This window comes from Falco peregrinus, chromosome 1, assembly GCF_023634155.1.
Source record: "Falco peregrinus isolate bFalPer1 chromosome 1, bFalPer1.pri, whole genome shotgun sequence".
NCBI lineage: Eukaryota > Metazoa > Chordata > Aves > Falconiformes > Falconidae > Falco > Falco peregrinus.
In genome coordinates this window covers 128,490,806-128,513,968 of record NC_073721.1, presented here as the reverse complement: position 1 = coordinate 128,513,968, position 23,163 = coordinate 128,490,806, and the positions used below count along the sequence as shown (strand labels likewise).

At 56.4% G+C, this 23,163-nt stretch overlaps 3 protein-coding genes across 9 annotated transcripts; 1 reads left to right on the top strand and 2 right to left on the bottom strand.

Annotated features, from left to right (window-relative positions):
* Nucleotides 1–647: 647 nt before the first annotated feature.
* ULK3 (unc-51 like kinase 3) lies at nt 648–5,050 on the bottom strand. Of its 7 annotated transcripts, XR_008744969.1 has the most exons (16): nt 4,881–5,048; nt 4,499–4,639; nt 4,172–4,292; nt 3,984–4,088; nt 3,754–3,897; nt 3,578–3,660; nt 3,322–3,477; nt 3,139–3,244; nt 2,974–3,014; nt 2,759–2,861; nt 2,578–2,642; nt 2,381–2,459; nt 2,251–2,291; nt 2,128–2,198; nt 1,996–2,050; nt 648–1,724 (listed from the first exon to the last, which is right to left on the bottom strand). XR_008744969.1 is itself a non-coding variant. In XM_055791906.1 (15 exons), the coding sequence occupies exons 1-15, from the start codon at nt 4,980–4,982 to the stop codon at nt 1,708–1,710; spliced, it is 1,500 nt and encodes a 499-aa protein (XP_055647881.1). In that variant the 5' UTR covers nt 4,983–5,050; the 3' UTR covers nt 648–1,707. The 7 variants fall into 7 exon arrangements, 6 of the variants coding, with proteins under 6 accessions (XP_055647881.1, XP_055647890.1, XP_055647898.1 ...); XM_055791906.1 differs by having other exon boundaries at nt 2,128–2,175; nt 3,578–3,897; nt 4,881–5,050; XM_055791915.1 differs by having other exon boundaries at nt 2,128–2,291; nt 4,881–5,049.
* A 1,013-nt stretch (nt 5,051–6,063) lies between these two features.
* Nucleotides 6,064–18,922, bottom strand: SCAMP2 (secretory carrier membrane protein 2). The gene is made up of 9 exons (XM_055818161.1): nt 18,761–18,922; nt 13,652–13,732; nt 12,888–12,977; nt 11,770–11,887; nt 10,955–11,083; nt 10,274–10,433; nt 9,665–9,766; nt 7,791–7,908; nt 6,064–6,719 (listed from the first exon to the last, which is right to left on the bottom strand). Exons 1-9 carry the CDS (start codon nt 18,815–18,817, stop codon nt 6,573–6,575), a joined length of 1,002 nt encoding a protein of 333 aa, XP_055674136.1. The 5' UTR covers nt 18,818–18,922; the 3' UTR covers nt 6,064–6,572.
* Nucleotides 18,923–19,393: 471 nt separating this feature from the next.
* On the top strand, nt 19,394–22,995 carry MPI (mannose phosphate isomerase). Its single transcript, XM_005239401.4, has 8 exons — nt 19,394–19,525; nt 19,841–19,968; nt 20,245–20,445; nt 20,535–20,676; nt 20,899–21,081; nt 21,203–21,376; nt 21,524–21,732; nt 22,190–22,995. Exons 1-8 carry the CDS (start codon nt 19,510–19,512, stop codon nt 22,406–22,408), a joined length of 1,272 nt encoding a protein of 423 aa, XP_005239458.2. The 5' UTR covers nt 19,394–19,509; the 3' UTR covers nt 22,409–22,995.
* The last annotated feature ends 168 nt before the right edge of the window (nt 22,996–23,163 follow it).

The following is a 23,163-nucleotide window of genomic DNA, read 5'->3' as shown; positions in this document are numbered from 1 at the left end:
CTCAGGATATAATCTCTGCTCAGAATAATAATAACAAAGTAATAATAAAATAAATAAAAAAACCAAACAAAAATGCCTTGCCACATCTGCCTGGGAAGCTCTCCAATGGCTTGGGCATGGAGCAGCCCAGACTAAAAGCTAGGGGCTGGGGGGGGAAGAAACCACGTTATGGAGCTGCACCTGGGGTGAAGGCGGCCCTGGGAGCTTTGCTGGGTTCACAGCTCAGACCATCCCTGGGCCCCCCCCAAAATAACCCCACCATTTGCTCCAGGCCCCCTGCCTTTCCCCCACACCTCCCTGCCCAGCCCCGCCATAAAAACCTATTGGAGAAAATGTGATTTTACGTCATCTTTCATGTTGTTCTGTTTTACAAGCACACAAAGAAAAAAAGATCTGAAGCAAAAACAAGGTCAAACCTTGCTTTGGCTGCCTCATGTCCCCAGGGAGCACGGGGAGGTAGGGCTCCCCACCAGCACTGCCTGGGGGAGAGAAGGGGACCCTCCGGCTCTGGTCTTGGGCAGGGGGGCAGGGAAGAGGGGTCCCCAGCCCTCCTCAATGGCTCCAGGCACCCCAGGCTGCCTCTCGCTCCTGGGCTTGGCTGGAGACCCCCCCATGGGTCTTCAAGCGCAAACTCGTGACTGGAGGAGTTGGAGAAATCAAAGCATTTATTAAAGACAATAAATTACATTCCCTTGAAATACAGTAGCTAGTGAGACAAGTCCCTTGCTTGGCAGGACAGGCGGACCTCACCACCCCGGATAAGTGACTTCGGCAGGGCTGGGGGGCTCCTGGGATTACGATTGGGATACCGGTGTGGTCAGAGCCCTGAGGAGCGGAGTGGGCAGGATGCCGAGGCTGTGCCTTTGGGGAGGTATCGCCATTTGCAGCCGTGCGACTCTTTCCCTGAAGGTGATTGATTTCTGCTCATCTGTGTTTACCATACCCGTGCAGCACGCACCGTTACCCCCTGCCGAGCACTGCCAGCACCTCGTGACACCAGTGACGAACGCAGCCAGTACCTGCCAGCCCCATGCAGGCAGGTTTAGGAAGCAAATGCCTCGACCTGACGCTCCTGCAGTGAGAGGGAGGCAGGGCCGGTGCAGCTGGGTGCTCGAGGCCAGAGGAGCGACAGCAGGCGCAGAGGTAGTTGCTGGGTGAGAAAGGCACAGCGGAGGGTGGGCACCAGGAGCATCCCCGACCCTCTGCCTGCTGCCGTCACCGACAGCCCAGAGCTCTCAGTGGGGCTCCGTGGGTCTGGGCTGCGCATACACCCACGGCTCCCCTGGAAGAATTTGGGAGGTGGAAGAAACATCCAGCTGAAGAGGCAAGAGACGTATGCGACTGGCAGGGGGGATATGCTGCCGGAGCCCGGTGCCAGGATAAAAATACCCAGCCCGTCGCAGCCGGTGGAGGGAATTAGAGTGGAATAACCCGCCCACTGTGGTCAGGGGAGGCAGACGGTCGAGGCAGGGCCAGGAGGGAACTCTGCCTGTTGGGAAATGATGCCAACGTCCAGGGAGAAGGGCAGGTGGCTCTACAGACCCACCCATGGGACCCTCCCGGGGTGGGAGCCCAAGGGTGAGCCCCCGAGGCGGTTACCCCAAAGCAGTTGGGACAAAAGGCTCATCCTTCCTCCACCCCGGCGGCACCTCTTCGCACGGCAGCGCCAGGGCGGTGAGCAGCATCCCGCCGGCTGGCTCCCGGGCATCACTGCAAGGTACAGGCTGTGCCGGGCGGCACAGAGACCGTTCACTCAGCTGCACACGCCATCGTCACCCAGCCGGGTGGGATCCCAGCCACGCACGGCCCCATGCTGGGGGGAGAGGAAGGCGTGCGGCATCGGGATTACCCATGGGCAGGAATATCCCCGTGGCTGCAGCAGCTGCCGGGATATTGCCCACCACTTCAGCGAAGCCACAAGGGGGGACACTTCCCCAGGCCCCTTTTGTCAAGTCCCCTCCCAGGGGACAAGAGGAGATGGAGACAGGGACTCACTGCTCCGGACGGGCTCCGCCAGTGCCTCCTTGCCCATGGACTGCGCCTCCCGCATCTGCCAGGGGAGAGGGGTGTTTTCCAGGCTGCAGCCCCCCCAGCGTGCTCCAGAGCCCCCCTCAAAAGCAGCCGTACCTTTATCTGATCTTTCAGGTACTCGGCTCGGGCCATCAGGGTCTGGATCTGGTGGACAGAGAGGAAAGTCCCTTCAAAGCCATGCCAACAGGGACACGCCACAGTCCCACGGCTGGCACTCACCTCCGCGTGGAGCAGCTCCCGCCGCCTCCCTGCAGGCTCCGCTGCGGAGGGAAGAGGGATGTGCCGTCCCATCAGCCCCGCGCGCAGGATGCGTCCCTGCCCCGCAGCACCCACCGCAGCCACAACTCACCGGCCAGGAGGAGCAGCAGCTCCCCCAGGCTCTGCTGGTAGAGCTCCAGGGTGTCACGGTCATCTTTGCCTTCCTCCTCCTGCAACAGACCCCAGGGGCCGGGCTGCAGCCGGGGGGATACACCAGCTCCCCCCTGCCTGGGTTTGCTCTTTCCCCTTCCACTCGAGGGGAGACGGGACCCCCAATGCACGACCCACCTTAGCGATGGCAGCAGAAGCCATTTCCAGCGCAGCGCAGAGCCGAGGCTTGTCCTTGGCCATCTCTGCAAGGGGATGTCGCAGTGGGAAGCACCCCGGGGAGGGGTGACACCCTTCAGCCCAACCCCCCACCGGGTGTCCCCTTCCTGCTCTGAGGCTGGGGGTCCCCACAAAGCGCTACCTTTAAGGAGCTCTCTGGCTGGGTTTTCTTTCTGCAAGAGGCTCTTGTTGCTGGAGGTGACCAATGCCTTCAGCTCCTCTGCTCGGGAGATGTACTGCCCCACCTGCCCACAGCAGGGGGGTGAGGGGACCCCCACCACGGGGACTGGGGGGGCATCTTGCCGAGCTAAGCTGGGGGGATGCCATCCCCCACCTCCCCAGGGGTTTTTGGCTCACCTTAGCCCGGATGGCTTCTTTCCGGCGAGCATCACTTTCATCTGGAGGGAGAGCGAATGAATGCTGGGGTGGGTGGGCCGCAAACTGGCCTCTCCCAGGGTGCTGCCCACCCCCCAAAAGCAGCCAGCACTGCCCAGGACCCACACAGCCCCCGGGTGGACTCACAGTGCAGAGCCGGCACAAAATACTCCAGAGCTTTGCAGTACAGGGAGAGGGCGGTGGAGGCGTCCCCCTCCTGGTCCTTCTTCACCGCCTCCACCACCAGGTTGGTCTGGGGGAGACAAGGTGGGGGCTCAGGGCTCAGCCCCGCCATGTCCCCAGGGACCAGCTCCCCAGCACCCCGCTCACCGCCTTGCAGAGGCTCTCAGGGCCGGGGACGTGCTCCATATCCACAAAGGGGTGGGCAAAGAAGCGCTCAAAGGAGATGCGTTTCAAAGGGTCCCTCTCCAAGAGCTGTCCCAAGAGGTCCCGGCACTCCACGGAGAGTAGGGGTCGGCTGGGCAGCTGGGGAGGGGCAGGGGCTGAGAGACCCCCGGTCCTGCCGCAGCCCCGGCATGGGTATGGGCTGCAAGAATCCACCCAGCACCATCCCATCACGCGTTACCTCAACAGCCCGGTCGCTGCGAATCTTCTCCTCCAGCTCAGCGAAGGAGCGAGAGGCAAAGGGCGGCCTCCCAAAAAGCGCTTCTGCAGGGGGCAAAAAGGGAGCGGCATGGGGAGATGGAGACGGGGAAATCGGCCCTGAGCCAACCCCTGGTGAGCACAAAAGCAAAAGCCCACCATAAAGGATGACGCCCACCGACCACAGGTCCACCCGGGCGTCATACTGCTGGCGGCACACCATCTCGGGAGCCATGTAGAGTGGGGAGCCCCGCAGAACGTGCTTCTCGTCCCACGGGGACATGTGCTGAGCAAACCCAAAATCTGTGGGGCAAAGAACGAGGAGAACTTGTGGGGAGTGGGGAGAAGGAATTACCACCCCCAGCCCCTCCCTGGGGACCTGCCCTGACCTGCCAGCTTCAGCTGGGGGTTCTCCGGGGTGCTCAGGAGGATGTTCTGTGGCTTGAGGTCCAGGTGGGAGATGTTGTGGTCGTGAAGGAACTTCAGGGCACAGGCTGGGCAGGCAGATGGGCACGTGGCAGCAGGAGAACACCTCTACAGCCCTGTCCCCCAAAATCTGCGGGCCAGAAGCCCTTACCGAGCTGCTGCAGGAAGATGCGTGCCACCTTCTCGGGGAGGATCCTGCGCATCCGGATGAAACGGGAGAGGTCTCCCCCAGCGCAGAACTCCATGATCAGATAGATGTGGTCACTGTCCCACTGGGAGGCAAGAGGACCCTGTCACGCTGCGCTGGCCGGTCCCACTGCATATCCCACCCACACAGGGTCCACCTGGACTGGTTTGCCCAGTCACAGGCACCAAGCCCCACGGACACACCCCTGGGGAGCCAGGGGGGACCCCAGGACCTGAGCTGGACCGGTGCTGGCTCAGTGTCCCCCCTTCGCTGGGAAACACCCAGCCCCACCTGGAAGTCCTTGAGCTCCACGATGTGCGGGTGTCGGATGGTCTTCAGGATCTCGATCTCCGTCAGCAGGTTCTCCACTGACGCCCGGTTAAGGCTCCTCTTGCTCACACACTTGATGGCCACCACCTCGCGCGTGTCCCCCTGCCAAGGGGCACCAACTCTAGGGTCCACCCGTAGCTCCCCCCAAACAGCCACCCTAGGGGTCCTCCCCCAGCCTGGGAGGGGTCCCGGGGGCAAAGGAACCCCTGCCAAGGCGGGGGACAGGTCCCATATCGGGGCTACAGGGCTGGCACCCCATATAGAAGGCTGTGAAAAGGGGGAGCGCCGCACGGGGGAGGAGGCGGGGGGCGGGGGGGCCAGGCCGCAGCGGGCCCGACCCTACCTTCCTGTAGGCCTTGTAGACGGTGGCGTAGGTGCCGGCACCGAGGCGCTCGGTGAGGATGAACTCATCGAGGCGCGGCGGGGCCCAGCCGGGCCCGGCCATGGCCGATCGGCCCCGGACCCGCTTCCGCCTTCCCAGCGCGCCACGGCCGCAGGCCCGCCCACTACTTAAGCCCCGCCCAATAACCGCCCACAGCCTGGCTCAGGCCCCGCCCGCCGCTCAGGGCCCCACCTACCGCCCAAGCCCCTCCCACCGCGCAATCAGCGCCCGCCGCACGGCTCAGGCCCCGCCCGTTACCCCAGCTCAGACCCCCGCCCACAGCCCGCAGGGGGATTTTATTCTGAGCACATCTAGGTTTCATTATATTAATTATTAATTTTATTTCATTTTTTTTTTTTACATGAAAAGATCAGACGCAGCAAAACCCACCCCAGTACCCCCGGAGGAAGGGTGTGTGAGCCCACTGGTGTGTGGCCAAGGGGGCTGGGAGGGCAGTGGGCAGCCTCCCCCCCCCCCCCCCAGCACCCACTGCCCCCGCAGGATGCGGGTACACACCGCGACCCCCGCTGCTGGGCAGGCAGAGGACAGGGGCTGCACGAGGTCAAGTCTGCAAGTAAACCCATGGATGGATGGATGGATGGAGGGAGAGCTGGGGGGCTGCAGCGCACAGCCCCCACCACACCATCAGGCCCTGCCCCACACCCCAGGGATGCTGGGCACAGCTCCCAGAGCTGCACACACACCCCAAACCTTGGGCAGAGGAGGAGAAGGAGGAAGGCAGGGAGCTGTCCCTGGAGAAAGATTCATTCATGCTCTCGCCTGGCAGGCTCTCAAGGTTAGCCGGCGAGGGACGTCGCTGGCAGAACTGGCGTCCTCGGTGCCGCTGGAGCAGCGCAGCCAGCGAGTCGGGCGATCCTTCTTCCCCCTCCCTTCCCTGGTTTAAGGCCGCGGTGAAGACTCGGCCCCCCACTGATGGCTTCTCCCCCTCTCCATGCCTTGGGCTGCTGCCCAAAGGGCACAGGAGCCCCGAGGGCCATGATCTCTGCAGGATCCTTGTGGAAGCAGAGGGGGGTATCTGCCACAGAGGGACAAGGAGAAAGGTGTTTCCTCCCTTCTCCAACCCAGCCCTGCTCCCAGGTTTTAATTCATGCCACATTACCCCAACTCTCAGGCAGCCGAGCAGTTAAGAGGTCAAAATGCAGCATTGTTTAAGTGTAATAAACCAAAAGTACAGTTTCTGCTCTTAAAATTAACAACATAAACTACATGCAAGTTACAACCACCCCCACCCCACCCTCCAAAACAGCAGATAATCAAATTCTTCATAGCAAAGGCCAATAGAAGAGAGGAAAAAAAAAAATCAAAAAGCCCTTCCCCTTGCCTTCCTGCTACAGGCAGGGCAAGGAGAGGAAGAGAAACAAATGCTCCGTATGTCCTGGACAGAGAAAGGTATTTGCTTCAGAGAATGTCTCCCCTATCTCCCCACACCCTAAAACAAGACAGGGAAAACTAATAGTCATAAATGTAGGCCAGCTGAAGCTAAAAAAACAGACCTCTTCTCATCTGGAGTCGGCATCACAGAGCTAACATGGTACTCCCAAAAAGTGCATCTTCAGGGGAAAAAAAAAAAAAAAAAAAAAGGTTGGGGTGACAATGGCAGAGGAAGCGAGGGGGTGGCAGCCCCAGGAAGGGCTAGTTTCCCCGGAAAGCACTCTGTGCAGCTGAGGAGGCCACCCCAGCAGCTGCATTCTGGAAGCCCCTGTTGGTGAGGATTCCTTGGGAAAACTCTTCCTGGGCCCTTTGGAAACTGGCTCCCGTGCGCCGATACAGGGAATGCACCTGGAAAACAGAGAGAGAGCGGAAAACAACACAAAATCAGCATGCAGTCGTGAGCTCGCTGCACACACCTTGCTTGCCAGCTTGCTTTTCCTCGGCCCTATTGCTAAGCAGCTCTCTTAGCAGCTAGAGAGGATGGGCCGGAGCCACTGGCTTCCACCTCACCCAGCACGTGATGCTGTGGATTTCAGGAGACCCTCAGTTGTCATAAAACGCGGAGCTCTCAGCCAAATGGCAGGCATCAGACCAGAAACCCCGCTCTCCGCACTGTGACGGTATGGACACTTAGCCCCTGCATTTACAGATACTTGCAGAGCAGGACCTGAAGGTGCCCACAACTACAAGCATCAGGTATTTCCTTCAAGACACAATTTAGGAGAACATGAGGAGGAAGCAATGGGAACAGGACCAGTTCAGCCTGTCCTTGCCTTCCCCAAAGCTACATTTCTGCTGTTAATTGCAGAAATACAACCCTCACACAGTCGATCAGAGGAAGGAAGGGGGGCTTGTGGCTGGGAGCCAGCAGGAAGGTGCTTGTTTCGATCCCACCAGGCTTTCAGAAGTCCCACAACACTGTGGTAGCAGTGATTGTAAGGCCCTGGAAAGCCAAACAAAGCAACGGCCACCTCTGCTCAGCCAGCTCCGGACACACTCAAGGTAAAGGGAGGTGCAAGTTTGATGTCGGTGTTCAGTAAGGTGACATTTGGGACCTCGCTGGTTGTCTTTGGATGGCAGCTGATGCAGCACACCTTGCTACACTCTCCTTTATTCTAACATGCACGGTTAATGGCATGCCTTACTGAAGCACTTGTGCATCCTCTTCCCTCCCCAAAGGCTACTTTCCCACCTGCAAGTCCCCTTAGTGTTCAAGCAATGTGGCATCAATACAGGAAGCACAAGCAAAATTACTTCCATTAAAAGCTCTTGACCTGACAGTGCCCCAATTACACCTTCAAAAGCAAGCTAATCCCCAGAGAGATGAGAGGAGGTGGCAACCTCAGGATACCCTAGGAGCAGCCTGATCTGTGGCTCTGCGATTCAGCCAAAGTCACACCTTGCCTCCGAGCCACTCACCTGCTTCAGGAGGAAGAGTGAGAGAACCGCACACAGCGTGAAGAACCCTGCCACCACCATCATTATAACCGTCACGGCCAGGTTCCCGTGCAGCTCAGACAGCGCTGCAATCCATCCACTGCGAGAGAGAGGAGAGCAGGGTGAGCATGGCAAGCATTCAGTTCACAGGATGAGAGGGAGCAGAGGGAGAAGACGCACCGACAGTTGTCTAAGAGCCTTTGGGGGAAGGCTGCAGGGAAGTGCAAAACCAGCCATAACGGCTGTGGAAACAGGGACCCAGGTGCTCATCCAGGCACTTTTCTGGGGGCCAGAGTTTCCATTCTCATTTTTACAAGCAATGTGCCTCTACACAAGAGAGCTGTGCTCACCTCACCCACCCACGTTACAGCCCTGGCCCCTAGCCCACCCCGCCTTAAGAGGCAAACCCAATACCCTTAGTGCCATCATACATCACGTCACTTCTACAAGCAGCTTCTCAAAATTCAGCCACGTAGCGCAAAGACAGGCTGACACATCTAAATTGGAAATTGGAAGAGATCAGCTGGCAGATCCGAAGCCTAGACTTACATGTCACCATGACAGCTCTGTGTGGCCAGGGATGTAAGTGTTGGATAGGGAGGAAGAGGAAGGAAGGGGTGAAGTCAGAGCTACAGAAAGGAGGAAACTGGCAGTTGTTGAAGGGAAGGGGCAGGGGGGGACGGTGGGAGTTAACAGTGCTTGGCTGTGGGTGAAAATACCAAGATGCCTCACTCAAAACACCCTCCTACGTGCTGGAGAAAGGAACCTTCCAACTGCTAAACCAAGCAAGCCGTGTGCCACCAGGAGAGAGGGAATCAAGTGAGCCAAACCATCCCATTCGATGCACTGCACAACTTCTTGCTCGTTACCAGGAAGCGGAAAGGCACACCATGCACTACAGCCAAAAATAAATGTGCTGCCTGGCTCGAGGAAACACAGCAGAAAGCTCAAAGCACGCTCTCCAAGTCAGCTTAAAAACAGAGTGCCCCCTCCCAGTCCCCCATGACTCAGGCAGCAGCAGCTAGCAGGGGAGGGAGCACGTGGACAGCTTTGCCCATGAGCCCTTCTGCAGGCAGCGGGCAAAAATAGACAGCAGTTTCATTGTGTTCATCACCTGAAGGCTCCCCCTCAGGAGAAAACACACTAGATGTTAACCTTTTCGCTGTTCACAGAAACTCTGGAATCTGACCCACAGCCAAGGCAGCAAGGCGAACAGCAAGGCTGTGCCCTCACTGCAGCGAGGCACTGCTGGCAAGAGGATTGTTGGAGCCACGCCAGAAGCCCAGACTCCCCCTTCTGTACAACACCATCCAGAAAGGGTGAGGGTAAAACCCTCTCTGCTTATATTTTTGAAGCACAGCCCACCACCAACACACTCAAGAAATTCAGTAAGAGTTTGGGGACAGAATCAAGCTGCTAACAGCAGGTACCATACCCAGACTCCAGGTCAGAGAGCCCTCCCCTCCACACACTACAGCCCCTGCCAGGGAAAGCTCCATTTTAACACAAGGCAGATGCGGTCAGCAAGGTTCAGCATCAAAAGGGGTAAGTATTATATGTAATAAGTGATGTGGAAGGCAGCAGAGGAGGCATGGAAGGTTTCACATACTCCTTTCTGCACTGGCCCCAAGCAGAAAAAGTACGTGCCTTCGCTGGGGCTAGGATGGGATGAGTGGAGGAGAGAGGCAGCCCAGCTGGGACCTGCCAGACTGTGTGTCGGGCGAGGGAGGAAACCCATGGGAGAAAGAAGAGACAGCTGTCAGAAACGGACCCCAAAGCTTCTGACAGTCACAGACCTGGTGAGAAAAAGCATCCATGCAGGGCTGTGACACAGCAGCGTGTGAAACCAAGCTTACCTGTCTCCCCAGCCAGGAATGCCGACAGCCTGGATGATGTAGATTGCTATTTGGCAAAAGAAGATGAAAAAGAAGACGAAGAAGCTGAAGGAGCTGTCAGACCTGCAGGAGAGACAGCAGCAAGAGTGAAACCCAGGGACGTGATCTCTGCACAGACTCCCTTCTCTACAGGGAGGGAAACTGTTTCAGTGAACTCCCTTCTCCCGGGGAAAGCTGCTAAGGAGAAGCAATTTCAGGAGGAACTTACACAGCAACACAACTTACGTGTCCACTTCGTATCACTAAACCAGAGCTCTGCCCAGTGCAAGATGGGCCAGAGGCAGCCAAATGCACTGTGCTCAACACACAAATGTACCAAACAGTTTCTCAGAAATTAATAATAAAGCAGGACCCTGTGATTGGCTAGGCTTAGATTTCAAGATGAAAAAGGACCACCACAATTAAGCTCCCTCAGCGACTTCTAGTATGTTTAGGAACAAGTGGCTTTGATCTATTTAATGAAGCAAAGAGCTGGAAAAGTCCTGCAGGCAATGTACGATTGGAACAGATAAAACCAAAACTCCACGCACTAGAGGACACACCCCTGTTACAGAAAAAGCTAGTACTTGCCTGAAAGCCTTGTAAATTGGTCGGTACCAGCAGAGAAAGGCACAAGGTGTGAATAAAACAAACCACAGGATCGAGAGACCAAAGTCTACTCCCCTTTCTGACTCGACTGTGAACCATGCCAGGCAAGCAAGCAGGTTTAGGAGCAGGGTAATCGAATGCACTGTGCAGGATGGGAGAGAGAAAAAAATATCAGTAAGTTCTTGGAAAACTCGGACGCATCCCTAATCTCTCGCTGAACACCTGGAACTCCACAGAAATTAAGGAGACTTTAGGCCATCTAATTTCCTTGCCTTGCTTGAAAGGAAAACAGAGCTTAACCTAGAGAACCTCATCTGATCCTGCTGCTTACAACCAAATCTTAAATCTTTTCAGAGCACCAAAACTGCCAAATACAGTTGAGACTGTTTTTCACCCAGTCTCTGAACTGTGCTATCCACTGTTTTTCAGAGTCTCAGGAGAGTTGTTAAAGTCTCTCCATTGCGCAAAACCAAAATTCTGTCATGAACAAGCTATTCCCAAAGCATAAACTTTGAGTCCTTTACATTTGCCTTCACAAAAAAGGGAGACATTACTTTACCCTTGCAGACAACACCCACAGAATTTACTGTAGGGCAAAGCTCAGCATTTGATACAGAATCTTCTTAGGAAGAATTTTTAATTGCAGTTCAAGCCATTACTTACGCATCCACAAGTAATACAGCATCTTGCATATCCGCTGGTAGTCAGCTGGGATGTCTGCAGAAAAATCCTGATAAAAACACGGCTTGATCGGACACTTCTTGGGAAGAGGTGGCCAGTTGTTTTGCCTTGCTGTGGAAAACAGAAAGGAGCAGTTCTTCACTTGGTCTTCTCTCATTAAAAGACTAATTTGCATGCCACAGTTTGCAAGTAGCCATTCATATACACTGACATTAACAGCTTGGAAGAGGCTAGGTCTTGATAAGAGCAGGTGGCACAGCAGGGATGTGTAAAAAAAATCCGTGGGAGGCAGGACTCCCCTGCAATGGCCCAAGGGCTGTCACAACCATTGCCACTCGGCACTACGAGTCCAGATCCAGCCATCTCAAACCAAGATTAGAGGATAACACTGTTTTGCAGTGGTTAAGAGAGCCTCAACACTGGAAAAACGCTTTATTGCTCCCAGTGAAAAGCTTCAGTGTGGCAGCATCACACATCAGCTCAGGCACCGATACAAAATTGGTGTTTGAAGAACTTAATGTAGCCAAATGCAGATGCTGAGAGCACGCTCGAGGCAGAGACCCACCAGAGGTGGTCTCCAGAACCTCATCTCTGAGCTCATTTCCTATCTTGTAAGTTATGGGATGACAGGTACAGTCCCAAGAGGGTTGCCACAGCTGTGAAGGACTAGAGGAAAGACACATGGCTTCTAAAAAAGCTGCATACACTCAGACAGGCTGAGCCTTCAGCAAATCCTGACAAACCAAGCGACCCAGGCTTCCCTGGGCATCACGCTCACTGCAGGAAGCAGTACTTACGATTAATGCTGGCTGCATTACTCTGCAATTCCCTTTCCTTCTTCTCCAACTCAGCTGCCTTCCTCTCTAATTCTGCCTGCTGCTGAAGAAGCCCAGCCTGTGCTGCCGCAGCCACAGCCTAGAGCAGGGGGAGAAAAAGGTAAATCCTTCTCTCACTGAGGCACCAGCAACACCACCAGCAAACACAGCAGGTGCCAAACTGGAATGGAAGCAAAGGCAATTCAACAGCAAGGGTTAAGGACAATTTGAAAGCTGAACACCTGTGGCTGAGCTGAAATGTCTTGAGGCTTTCTGCCTTACCTGCTGGAGGATGAAATCAAGATCAATGCAGAACTCCACCCAGACATTCCTCTCTTATCCCATGGGAAGATAGGGCTGGAAGAGCCCTCAGGAGGCTATCCAGCCTGCTGCCCATCCTCTATGCCCTTTCCTTTCAGCAAAGCTATGCTTTTCTTGCAGTTTCTTCTACCTCCCAGTTCACCTCGCTCCTCTAGGCACCTCGCAACAGAGCGGTTGGCGAGACTCCTGAGCTTACCTTCCCTTCCCAGCTAGGAGAGGACGTTCAAAGGAAAGGCAAGACAGATGCCTACCACACCTCTTAAGCATCTCTTCTGCCTGCTTGCTAGTCTGAGAACCGATCCTTTCTCCTAGCAGCCTTGGCTTTTCTGCTCTTTGGATGAGATGCTTCTGGCAGCCGAGTACTTGCCAGCCAGTCCAAGCAGCAGCTGCAATATATAGCTAGACTGCATTTACACTCCTGGAACAGAGCACGTCTGAGCAGTCACCAGAACTAAGCTAAAAGCATTAGCAGGATACATTTCAGTGTTTGCAGAGGGAAAGCCAGAGCAAACAGACTACAAGGCAAAGTGAGCTCCGCCACCAGGGGGACAGGGAAAAAGGCCTAAGAAGAACGTATGCATCTATGTACTCCCTATAGAGATCTGCTTCAGCAGGCAGGTACAAATCCAAGTTTGAAAGATCACCTGCAGCTTTCCACATCCAACACATCCAAGAGAATCCTGTTCCCTTCCTACTCCCACAAGCCTCCAGAGGCCACAGGAGCCCTTCACACTCTCTAGCCCAGCTCCTGGGAAGGCAGCAGTGAGGGGCTGCCATACCTGGGGAGTGGGCTCCACGGACGTCTGCAGAACAGCAGGTTGTGAGTGGCCAGAAGGCTGCACAGCTGGCGTCGTCCGTGCCGCATTTGTCTGCAAATAAATGACAAGCAACGAGGCAAAAACATTACATATCGCTTCTTTTAGCAAAGGATAGTTCAAGTTTTAGCGCTACTAAACCAGAAACCACTAGCAGGAAGCAACTCTACATTTTCACAAGTTTGTTAGCTCCTTAATGCACTGGGGGCACAGCACTTGAGGATTATGGCTGTTAGGCAAAGGAGAAACAAAAAGGGATTTCCATCAGTTGTTTAAACCACAAATATTGCTTTACCCTGGTTTCCTGTTCTCCTTTTCCCATCTCACACACGCAGCAGCCAGGAAATAAGAATGAAGTTCTTGCAGCGATCCATCAATGGTATCGCCACAGCACCTCAGCTCCCAACCCAGAGACCAAATAAATATTGATGTGTCCTGCCACAAAACATCTTCCCCTTCACACTTCATATAGCTTTACTGCGAGCCAGCAGTGAGTTTGAGAGAAGCTGTTCCACACGAGTGGAGAGCTCCAGCTGGGAGTTTATTAGTGCTTAGGCGCAGCAGCGGTGGCTCGCAGCTTGCCACACACGCAATGAGCTACACCGTCCGTGAGGAAATCGGCTGCAAAAGCCTCGCTCTTATTTTTTTCAATCTGCTCCTACCAAGGGACCTTCTACACCACTAAAACCACCACCAAAATACCTAGTGCAAAGACACGTGGCACGTACCAGCTGGGAGTTCTCAGAAAAGGGGTTGAATTCATCCAAGCCACTTTGGCTCGTGTTTGTGAGCTGTGTCACAGAGGGATCCTGAAAGGAGACAGAGCAAAACCAAATCAGCATCGTACATGGCTCATCACGAGCTTATACATTATCTACTGCCTGCCTTCCATCCGCTCGTTAACTGGGAACCAGATGGGGTAAAACACATGCCACAGGCGTGCCCTTGGCTGACAGTGGATTTGAATAACCAAGGAGATGACTATCAGCAAGGCAAGATTTGTGGGCAGAAGTAACCTCCTGTTCAGCCAGGAGTACACCTGAAGAACCACAACACGCTCTCCACACAGGAGCCCTTTCTGCAGATTACTACTGCTTACCTACAGCAAGTTATTCCTGATTTCCAGGGACTCAAAGCAGGACATGGACTCATTCCCCACAGTCAGAATGTTGCTGGGCACCCAGGACCACCTCCCAACCCTCACATGTACCACAAAGCAAGCGAGGATCCACAAAGCATAGGAGAGCCTCACCTCACAAAATTAAATTCCTGGTACAACTGGTCCTGCTATGTCAGCTGCCACCCAGGACATCTGCACCAGCAAGCTAAAATGCCAAGGGTTGCTCTGAAAAAGTGAAACGCCCAGGAAAATTGAGCTGGGTGTGTGACACCAACTACTTCTGGAGGTTTTAATGCTGCTGCCATAACAACTGCGTTCACCTGTACTCACAGCATCTCCCAGTCACTTCCATCAAATAGTTTGATTGTTTAAAAAAGGCTCTCTGCACCTCTGCCGAGAATGCCTTTCTTCCTTCACCTGCAATGCACGAAGCTATTTTTATCTTCTTTTTTATACACACTGCCTTCCATAAAGAAATCCTTCTTTGATAGCCAGAGTTTGACCTCCGGACTGCTTCCCTCCCCAGCTACTAGAGAAACAAGGTACTTTTTGAACTCAGAAATCCTACTACGAGAACAGCCCGGCAACCAGATAGCTGGGTGTGGGTTAAAAAAAGAATTTAAATGTGGCTTTTTCTCCCTCCCTCCCCAGCAACTCATGTCTCCATATTGGTCATTTTAATTTTGTGGTTAATGGGGTGAGAAGCAATTGAGACTGTGACAAGGTGAGAGTTACCAACGGAGGCGTGCAGGGGCCGAGCAAGTACCTGTGCTGCAGGAAAGTCATTTGGCTGGTCTGTAACTCTGGAGCCGTTCCTGAGGCTTTAGCGCAGCCTTCTGCTGAACAAGCCTCGTACAGTACAGTTAATGAGTAACTTCACACATCTCCGCGATAGCAGGCACTCCCTACGCAACAGGTTGCACTAGTTTATGAATCACCCTGGGCTGAGGGATCTCAGACAAGTAGGTTTTAGATGCTGCTTGTTGAAGTACAACTCCCCAGCCAGGCAGGGCTGTAACAAACGGGGAGCACCAGCAGAACGGCCACGCTGGAAATAAGGGCTGCAAGGACTCCAGGCACAGGTTTTATTTCACCACTTACTCCTCTGGAGGTTTCAGCTTAACCTGTTTTGCAGACGCATGGGCTGTCTACGGAAGCTTACAAGTCAATTAATGCACACTAGCACGACACCCTTTAATCCAGACCAGGCAAGGTCCCAGCCTGACTTTAGTCCAGCAGACAACGACTGCACAAGGAAGAGAAACTCCCTTAAAGGTAGGCGAAGAGGAAAGCAAAGGCTGCGTAATGACCTGAAGAGCTTGAATGGTCAGACTGGGAAGAAAAGTGCTCAGAAATAAGGAGAAACACTAGAACACTGAGGCAAAATACACATTTTTCTTCCCTTTGCTCACCTCCATTCAAAAAGATAGCTCCCAAATTAACCAGCACAGCACTGCTATAGAAAGGGCAGGCTGCCAGCGGCCTGTGCAGGGCAGGGAGAGCGGCACCACCGTTTCACGGCTTCCAGCTGCAGAACAGTTTGATTTCAAAGGGAGACGACCTCTTATCAACCTCTTATCTTACCACGTAGCTTAGAAAAACCCCCACAATAATTTAACTCGGTGGCATGGACAAGGCAAGGCAGCTCAGCTTAACTTGCTTGCTGTTGTGCAAGTCTGTGTAAAGTAGATATACGTAGAGCAAGGAATTTGCAACAAAGCTGAAGTGTGTTTGGACACGTGCCTCTGCACCCTGGCTAGGGCAGGAAGGAAAACAGCAGCTGTGAAACAGAGGGCGATACGAAGGCACCAGCTTCTGCAAGCCTGGACTACACAGTGTTAAGGATGAGTAAGCAGAAGAAATGGAGGGGAGATGAACAAGAAGTTGCCCACAAGCTTCACATTTTACAGTTACTTTCTGCAGGCTAGAAAGGAAAAGGCAGTTGACCCTCTTGCAACAAGCACAGGCCTGATCCTTAACATCGTGAAACAGGGACTTAATTCATCCGCTGCACCACTTGAAGCCACGTTAACCAGCTGTTCCCCTCCAAGGAAGTAACGCTCTCCTCTGCTCTGAAGGTCCCCATGTACCTTTCCTTCCAGAGGGTTTAGGTGTTAGGACCCCCAGTTAAACTCAAGCAATTCTCCTCAACTTCTTTCCTGCTTCAGAGCTATGGAAAAGCCTGAGCACCTGAAGGCTCTCTCCAACTATTCCACTCGATTTAATAAGCCCATCCAGCCACAAGCCTCACGCTCACACATCAATTATTAGCTCAACTCAATCTCCAGAACGCCAGCAAGCAGATCCCCATTTGCTGCCCTTCCTACCATTGCTTCCTCAAGCAGCAGGGATAAAGTCATGAAAAATGACATCAAGTTCCCCAGTACAGAATAATTTTGCCTTTCGACCAAATTGCACTGACAGGAAGATTAAAACTGTTATCAAATGCAATGATTAATGCAAATATGTAGTTGCTGTCACACTGTGACAGCTGACAGAGCTGCTAAAAGATTTTGATACAACAGGTCTATGCAAGAAATTACATTCTTCCATTTCTATCTGTTCCTCCAAGTTAAAGAAACAAAACAAAACGAGATGCCTCTCTAGATGAGATTGAGGCATGAGAACTCAATTGAGAGTCACCTGGAACTTCACACAATTGTCTAAATATCAGAGTAACTGCCCCATATATCACCAGTCCTGCAGTCAGTCACCAGCATGAGACTCCGGAGCACTGCCACAGCCTGGAAGATGAACCAAGAGAAACCTCAAGGATTTTATTATCAGTATCTCTAAAAAGGATGGCAGTTGCCAGTCCTGTCTGAAGCTTACATCAAACATCTGGAAATAGCTGCCACTTATAGCAAGTTACTGAATAAACAGAGGCATTTAATCATCTCTCCTTAACTGGTTATAATAAGCAACAGAAAGAAGAGCCACAGATCTTTTCAAGACGACCAAAACAGCTTATTTTATACCAAGCTTATTGAAAATTGTGAACAAAGTCTCCTTAAAAGGCAAAGATCCCCAATTACAGCAGGATTTACAGAGTACGAAGCACTACACTGGGATCCACAGCAAGGAAAGACGACCTGGTGCTCTGCCCAAGAGATATTCATCAGCGTGACAAGGCTGCGAGGGTGAAGATGCTTCTACACTTTCAGCAAGATCTCCAGAGCGTGTGGAAGGGGATGTCAGCACCAGCTGGGTGGCCAAACAGCCTCCCCAGCCCTGCACGGCACCGAGCCAGTGCGTGGACCCAAACCCTGGCAGGGAATGGGGTCATTTCATCAGATTTACTAGAGCAGGACAGCGCTGTCCTACGTCGTCAGATGCCACTTTCAAATTGGAGAGACAGGGCTTTGAGGCTCCAGGCAGCAGCAGTCAAGACATTCCTCACATCCAGCTGCTGGCAACTGGGGAGATTTTTCTTTAAAAAAAGGGACAAAGGTGAACATGAGACCTCATGCTCCTGAAAGAAGGATATAAAGGCCACAAAGACCAGCTGTAGCTGCGAAGAGCCATCAGACAATTGCAGAGGCATCCATGGCATGACATATATTTGACCTCATTAAAAAGTAAGCGTGGCATCAGAGCTACCTGCTGTAAATTGCATCCAATCTTTTTTGTTTAACAGTGAGTAAAGCACGGGCATGGCCCTGTTCCATCAGATACCGGGACAGCTTTAATATTTATTTCCTCGTTCCGAAGCGACAAATCCCTGCGTGAACAGCAGCTGTACCCATGAGCCACCCTATATTCCCCATCCCTGGAAGGGATACTACGGGCACAGTCACCCAAACCCTTCCTGAGACACACGAGAGCACATTACAGTGAACACGAGGGTAAGGAAGCATTTTTTTCCTTCTGATTTCACTTGAGATCCTCAAAACACTCAGCTCCATCGATAAACAGTTTCACTTTGGCTTGGCCATGAAATCAGAGGGGAGGACATCACCCCGTCCTGCCGCTCACGTCCCGGCCAGACGGCAAAGGCCAGGCAGTGGGTGAAAGCCAAAGCCCGGACGCTCTCACACCGGAGGGGGCCAGAGAGGCCGTTCCCGGCCAGCTCCCCGGGGGGTCGGTGACCCCCCGGTTCAGAGCGCGGAGGCTGACCCCGCAGATGAGAAACCCGCCGAAAGGAGACCAAGTCCCCCGGAACCTCGAAGGCAGCCCCAGGCCCGGGCCCCCAGAGCCGCCGCCCACGCCGCGGGGTGCCCCGCGGGCCGGTGGCAGGAGCTAGCCGTTACCGGCGGACCCCAGGCGGCAGCGCCCGCCAGGCCGCCGCGCAGCGCTCCCTAAGGGCTCGGCCCCCCGGTTACCGGCCGTGGCTTCCACACCGCCGGCACCTGCACCCAGCCGGGGGGCGCCGAGCCCCCTCCCCAGGCCCGGAGAGGCGGGGCTGGCCGCGCAGGACGGGGGTCCCCCGGGAGGGCTCACGCCGCTCCTGGGGGGTGGGGAGGGGGCGCGGGGACCCCGGGGCTGGCGGGGGGCGACAAGCGAGGCGGGGGGGGGGCGGGCCGGGCCCGCGGCCCGGCCTAGGGGGGTCCCGGCCCCAGCACGCCCCCCCTAGTCCCGCCCCCTTCTCCTGATTGGCCGCGGCGGGGAGAAGCGGCGCCGCCACTGGCTAGCACCGCGTCAGTCAGTGCCACGTCCCGCCGGCGCCGGGCGGGGGAGGGCCGGGCGGGGGGAAGGGGCCGCAGGGCCCTGCGCCCACCTGGAAGGGGTTGATGTCCACCGGGTCGGCGAACGGGTTGGTGTCGAAACCCGACATGGGCGCGGTCCCCGCTGCTCCGCTCCGCCGCTCCCGCCGCCGCCGCGCCAGGTACTTCCGGGTCAGCCGAGGCGCCTGCGCCGCGTGACCGGCCCGGCGGCGGGGCGGGTCTGCGTGACGTCACAAGGGCGGCCACCTCCTACAGCGCGTGGCGGGGGTTAACCCTATAGGCGGGGCCGGGCTCCATAGGAGGGGGCACCTATAGCGGGATCTGGCGGGGAGGGGTGGGGGATCAGCCTCTGCACGGGGTGTCCCCGCAGGATCTACAGCACGTCCCCTATGGAATGTCCCCTATAGAAGAACGTCCACCACAGGCGAATGTCCTCCATAGAAGACTATCCCCGACAGAAGAGTATCTTTCATAGAAGAACATCCTCTATAGAATATCCCCTATAGAAGGATATCCCCTATAGCCCCCATAGGCCCTGCAGATGTTCCTGCGGGCGGGCATTGCCGGGCCCAGGAGCCTCCGGCTGGGCTCCCCTATGGCCGCTATAGGGTGCGCGGAGGGCGCTGCCCCGCCCCGCCCCGCCCCGCCCCGCCCCTCCTCTTCCGGCCCCGCCCGGCTCCGTCCCGCCCCGCCCGGCCGGGAGGCGGTGCCGGAGCTGCCGCCGCGGGACTACGGCTCCCGGCCTGCCCCGCCGTGCCCCGCCGTGCCGTGCCCCGCCGTACCCTGCCCCGCCGGCCGAGCCATGACGGAGATCCGCGGTGAGCGGGGCCCGGGGGGGCTCCTGTGCGGGGGGGCTGTCCCCAGCGCGGTGGGGACCCTGTGGGGATAGGAGGCCCTTGGGGGGCAGGTCACCCGCGGGGCCGAGGGACCCCCACGCCCCCTATATAACGATTTGAAATTGCACACGCACCCGGTCCGCACGCCCTGCGCCACACACACACCCTTCCCGCAGGGCTGGGGTCTGCCCGGCCGGGACCCCCCCTCCTGCCGCGGGGCCCGGGAGGGGTTTGGGGGGGCAGAGGGTTATTATTGTCTCTGTGTGTCCCGCCCCCAATTCTGGCTTCCCCCCGCAGTGTTCCCCCTTTCCTGCGTGGTGCAGAGTTACTCCTGGGGGAAGGTGGGGCTGGAGAGCGAGGTGGCCAGGCTGGTGGCCAGCAGTGACCCCCTTGCCCACATCCAGCCCGACCAGCCCTACGCCGAGGTGAGTGTCCCGCCGTGTGTCCATCGGACTGTGTGTCCGCCCATCCCATCCATCTGTCCATCCATCCATCCATCCCAGGTCCGGCCGGCTAGGGGTGGAGGTTGGGATGCGGGTCCCCTGCCTGTCCCCGGTCCCCTCGAGCCTCTGCGTGACTCAGCCCCCGTGGGAGCTGCCTTGGCCTCATCGATCGCTGCTGGGGCCAAGCAGCCTTGAGAAAAAAACAAGTCATCTCCGCTGGCTGCTCGGCTCAGGGGTCCGTCTGTCTGTCTCCCGTAGCTCTGGATGGGCGCGCACCCCCGGGGCGATGCCATTATCCGGGATAACCGCATCCCCCAAAAAACCCTGGGCCAGTGGATCGCTGCCAACCCTGCCTGCCTGGGGGCAAAGGTGAAGGATGCCTTCCAGGGTCACCTGCCCTTCCTCTTCAAGGTGCTGTCGGTCAACACTGCCCTCTCCATCCAGGCACACCCCAACAAGGTAGGGGGAGCACCCCGAGGATGGGGGGGGCAGCTCCGGCCAGCCCCCGTGTCCCTGGGGAGCTCACCCAGGTCCTCTGCCCTCCGCAGGAGCTGGCGGAGAAGCTGCACGCCCAGTTCCCCGAGCACTACCCCGACGCCAACCACAAGCCCGAGATGGCCATTGCTCTCACCCCCTTCGAGGGCTTGTGCGGCTTTCGGCCAGTGGAGGAGATCGTCTCCTTCCTCCAGAGTAAGGATGGTGAGGGAGGGGGGTCACAGGGGGCGGACCCCTGGTGCCACCTTTCCTTCCTGCAGGGGGTTCAGAGTGGGAGGCAGTGGCTGTGCAATGGTGGTGCTGGGCTCCCCGGCGGTGGGGGTGCTGGGCTCCCGGGCGGTGGGGTTGCTGGGCTCTGGGGATGGGGGCGTTGGGCTCCCTGGCGGTGGGGTGACGTGTGCTGGTCACCCCTGGCAGGCGTCCCCGAGCTGCGGGCACTGATTGGGGAGGTGGCGGCGGAGCAGCTGGAGCGCAGCGGCAGCGATGACCCCCGCGGCGTCTCAGCTGCCCTCCGTGTCTGCTTCACCCGCCTGATGAAGAGTGAGAAGAAGTTCTTTGTCGACCAGTTGAACATGCTGGTGAAGAGGATCTCCCAGGAAGGTGGGTCCCCTCTGCCCGCCGCAGCCCTCCAGGACAGCTGGGGGGGGCTGTGTTTAGGGGAGGGGATGGGGCACCCCCCCAGCTCCCACCCTAGCATTGCACCTGGTCTCTGCCCACACAGCGGCGGAAGGGAAGGACACGTCAGGGAGCAACGGGGACCTGCTGCTGCGGCTGCACTCCCAGTACCCAGGGGACATCGGCTGCTTCACCATTTATTTCCTCAACCTGGTGAGGCTGGAGCCAGGGGAAGCCATGTTCCTGGGAGCCAACGAGCCCCATGCCTACCTGCACGGAGGTGAGCACCATCGTGGGCTTTCCTAACCCTGCAAAGACCGTCCCCCAGGGTGGCCACGGTCTCCTGCAAGAGGTTGGACCCCCCACTGCCAGCCAGGGACGTGCAGGAGGGCTGGGGTGGGCTGACAGCGCTGCTTCATCCTCGCAGACTGCGTGGAGTGCATGGCATGCTCGGATAACACGGTGCGCGCCGGGCTCACCCCCAAATTCATCGACGTCCTCACCTTGTGCGAGATGCTCAACTACACGCCAGCACCCAGCAGCTCCAAGATCTTCCCGGCTACGCAGAGCCAGCTCGATCCCAGCATCTACCTCTATGACCCACCCGTGCCAGACTTCGCCATCATGAGGATAGAGGTGAGCAGCGAGGGGGACACTTTGGGGACGCAGAGGGAGACCCCAGCCTTCTGCCGCCTTGGCTGTGCTCATGGTAGGACAGCTCGGTGTTGGCTGGGGTCACCTCGGCATGGGTTTGTTCACCCTCATAGCTCCAAGTGAGAATGGAGGGATGCAGGGGATGCTTGTGTCGGCCCCAGGCCGTGCTGCAGGCTCCTCTCCCTCCCCTGTTCCTGCTGCCTAGAGCTCGCTCACCTTCTCCAGCAGCTCTGGGCAGAGGGAGGACCGGGAAGAGGTCTTGATGGGGATGCAGCTTGGATGTTCTCAGCTAAGCCAAGGTCCCTGGATTTGGGCTGCTGCAGGCACAGGGTGGCCTGGGCACAGCAAAGGCTGCAGCGGGGTGGAAATGGGGACAACCCCCTCCGAAAAGAAGCAAAACTGGGGGAGTCTGAAGCTGCGGTGACCCTTTCCATTGCAGATCCCCGCCTCCATCAAGCTGTACCTCGTCTCCGCTGTGGACTCTGCCAGCATCTTACTGGTGATCCAAGGGACAGCCGTGGGCACCTCCACAGCTGCAGCCTCTGAAATGACTCTGCGTCGTGGCTCCGTGCTCTTCATCTCTGCTAATGAGAGCATCTCCCTCCACCTCTCCTCACCAGACGGGATGTTGCTCTTCCGAGCCTGCTGTCTCCTCTGAGCAGGACCTGGGCTGCTTCCCCCTGCATCACTCCACATTTGAGTAGATAGAAACTGGCCTGGGCAAAGTCATCTCGCTTGGAAGTTTCCCTTCCATCTGTTAAACCCCAAAACCAGCCTGCACCTGACATACAGAAAGAGCAATTCCACCAGTCGACTCCTCGGACGTGGCATGGAGCAGAGCAGCCAGAGGAAGAGCATCTCCCCTCGCAGCTTGTTAGCCACATCCCTGTAGCATCGTCCCCTCTGGGTGCTGCTGATGCCATACGATGCACACTCCATATTTTTATATATTTTTTCCCCCTTCCTTCTTACCAAGAAGCAGGGGGGAGGCCCGAGGTCTGCACCCTGGGTCTTGAGCATCTCTTGCCTGGCTTCTAGGAGCTGCTGCTCCCTCCTTTGAATGTGATGCTGAAGTTTTCTGCTGCTCCTGGGTGCCCGGTGGGCTCTTCCCAAGCCTGGCCGACGGCAAGCAGTCCTCTGAGCCCTGTCACCCCTCACCTGGCTGTAAAAGGGGGCTGCTTGGCAGGGTGATGAAGCTGGAGAGCCTTTGGTGCTGTGAATAAAGTGATGACTTTGTCCTTGGCACAGGGCAGTGTGGTGCAGGGAGCAGGAGGATGGGGAGAAGCACTGGTGTTTGCAGGGTCAGGGACTGGAGGAGGCTGGGGGTCACTCCAGCACCCCCACCCCAGCACCAGGTGTGACCTTCCCCACATCACCCTGCAGCACCATCAGCCCAGGCAACACAGTAGCTCC

Bases quoted from the DNA above. Each gene is read 5' to 3' on its own strand.
- SCAMP2 (XM_055818161.1), bottom strand. From the start codon at position 18,817: ATGTCGGGTTTCGACACCAACCCGTTCGCCGACCCGGTGGACATCAAC. The intron at 11,084-11,769 runs GTAAGTACTGCT...TGTTTTCCACAG, and splicing joins TAATGCAGCCAGCATTAATC to CAAGGCAAAACAACTGGCCA. The intron at 10,434-10,954 runs GTAAGTAATGGC...CATCCTGCACAG, and splicing joins GCTGTATTACTTGTGGATGC to TGCATTCGATTACCCTGCTC.
- MPI (XM_005239401.4), top strand. The intron at 21,082-21,202 runs GTGGGTCCCCTC...CTGCCCACACAG, and splicing joins GAAGAGGATCTCCCAGGAAG to CGGCGGAAGGGAAGGACACG. The intron at 21,377-21,523 runs GTGAGCACCATC...TCATCCTCGCAG, and splicing joins CCATGCCTACCTGCACGGAG to ACTGCGTGGAGTGCATGGCA.
- ULK3 (XM_055791892.1), bottom strand. From the start codon at position 4,982: ATGGCCGGGCCCGGCTGGGCCCCGCCGCGCCTCGATGAGTTCATCCTC. The intron at 2,292-2,380 runs GTGAGTTGTGGC...TTCCCTCCGCAG, and splicing joins GCTGCTGCTCCTCCTGGCCG to CGGAGCCTGCAGGGAGGCGG. The intron at 2,051-2,127 runs GTACGGCTGCTT...CTCCCCTGGCAG, and splicing joins ACCTGAAAGATCAGATAAAG to ATGCGGGAGGCGCAGTCCAT.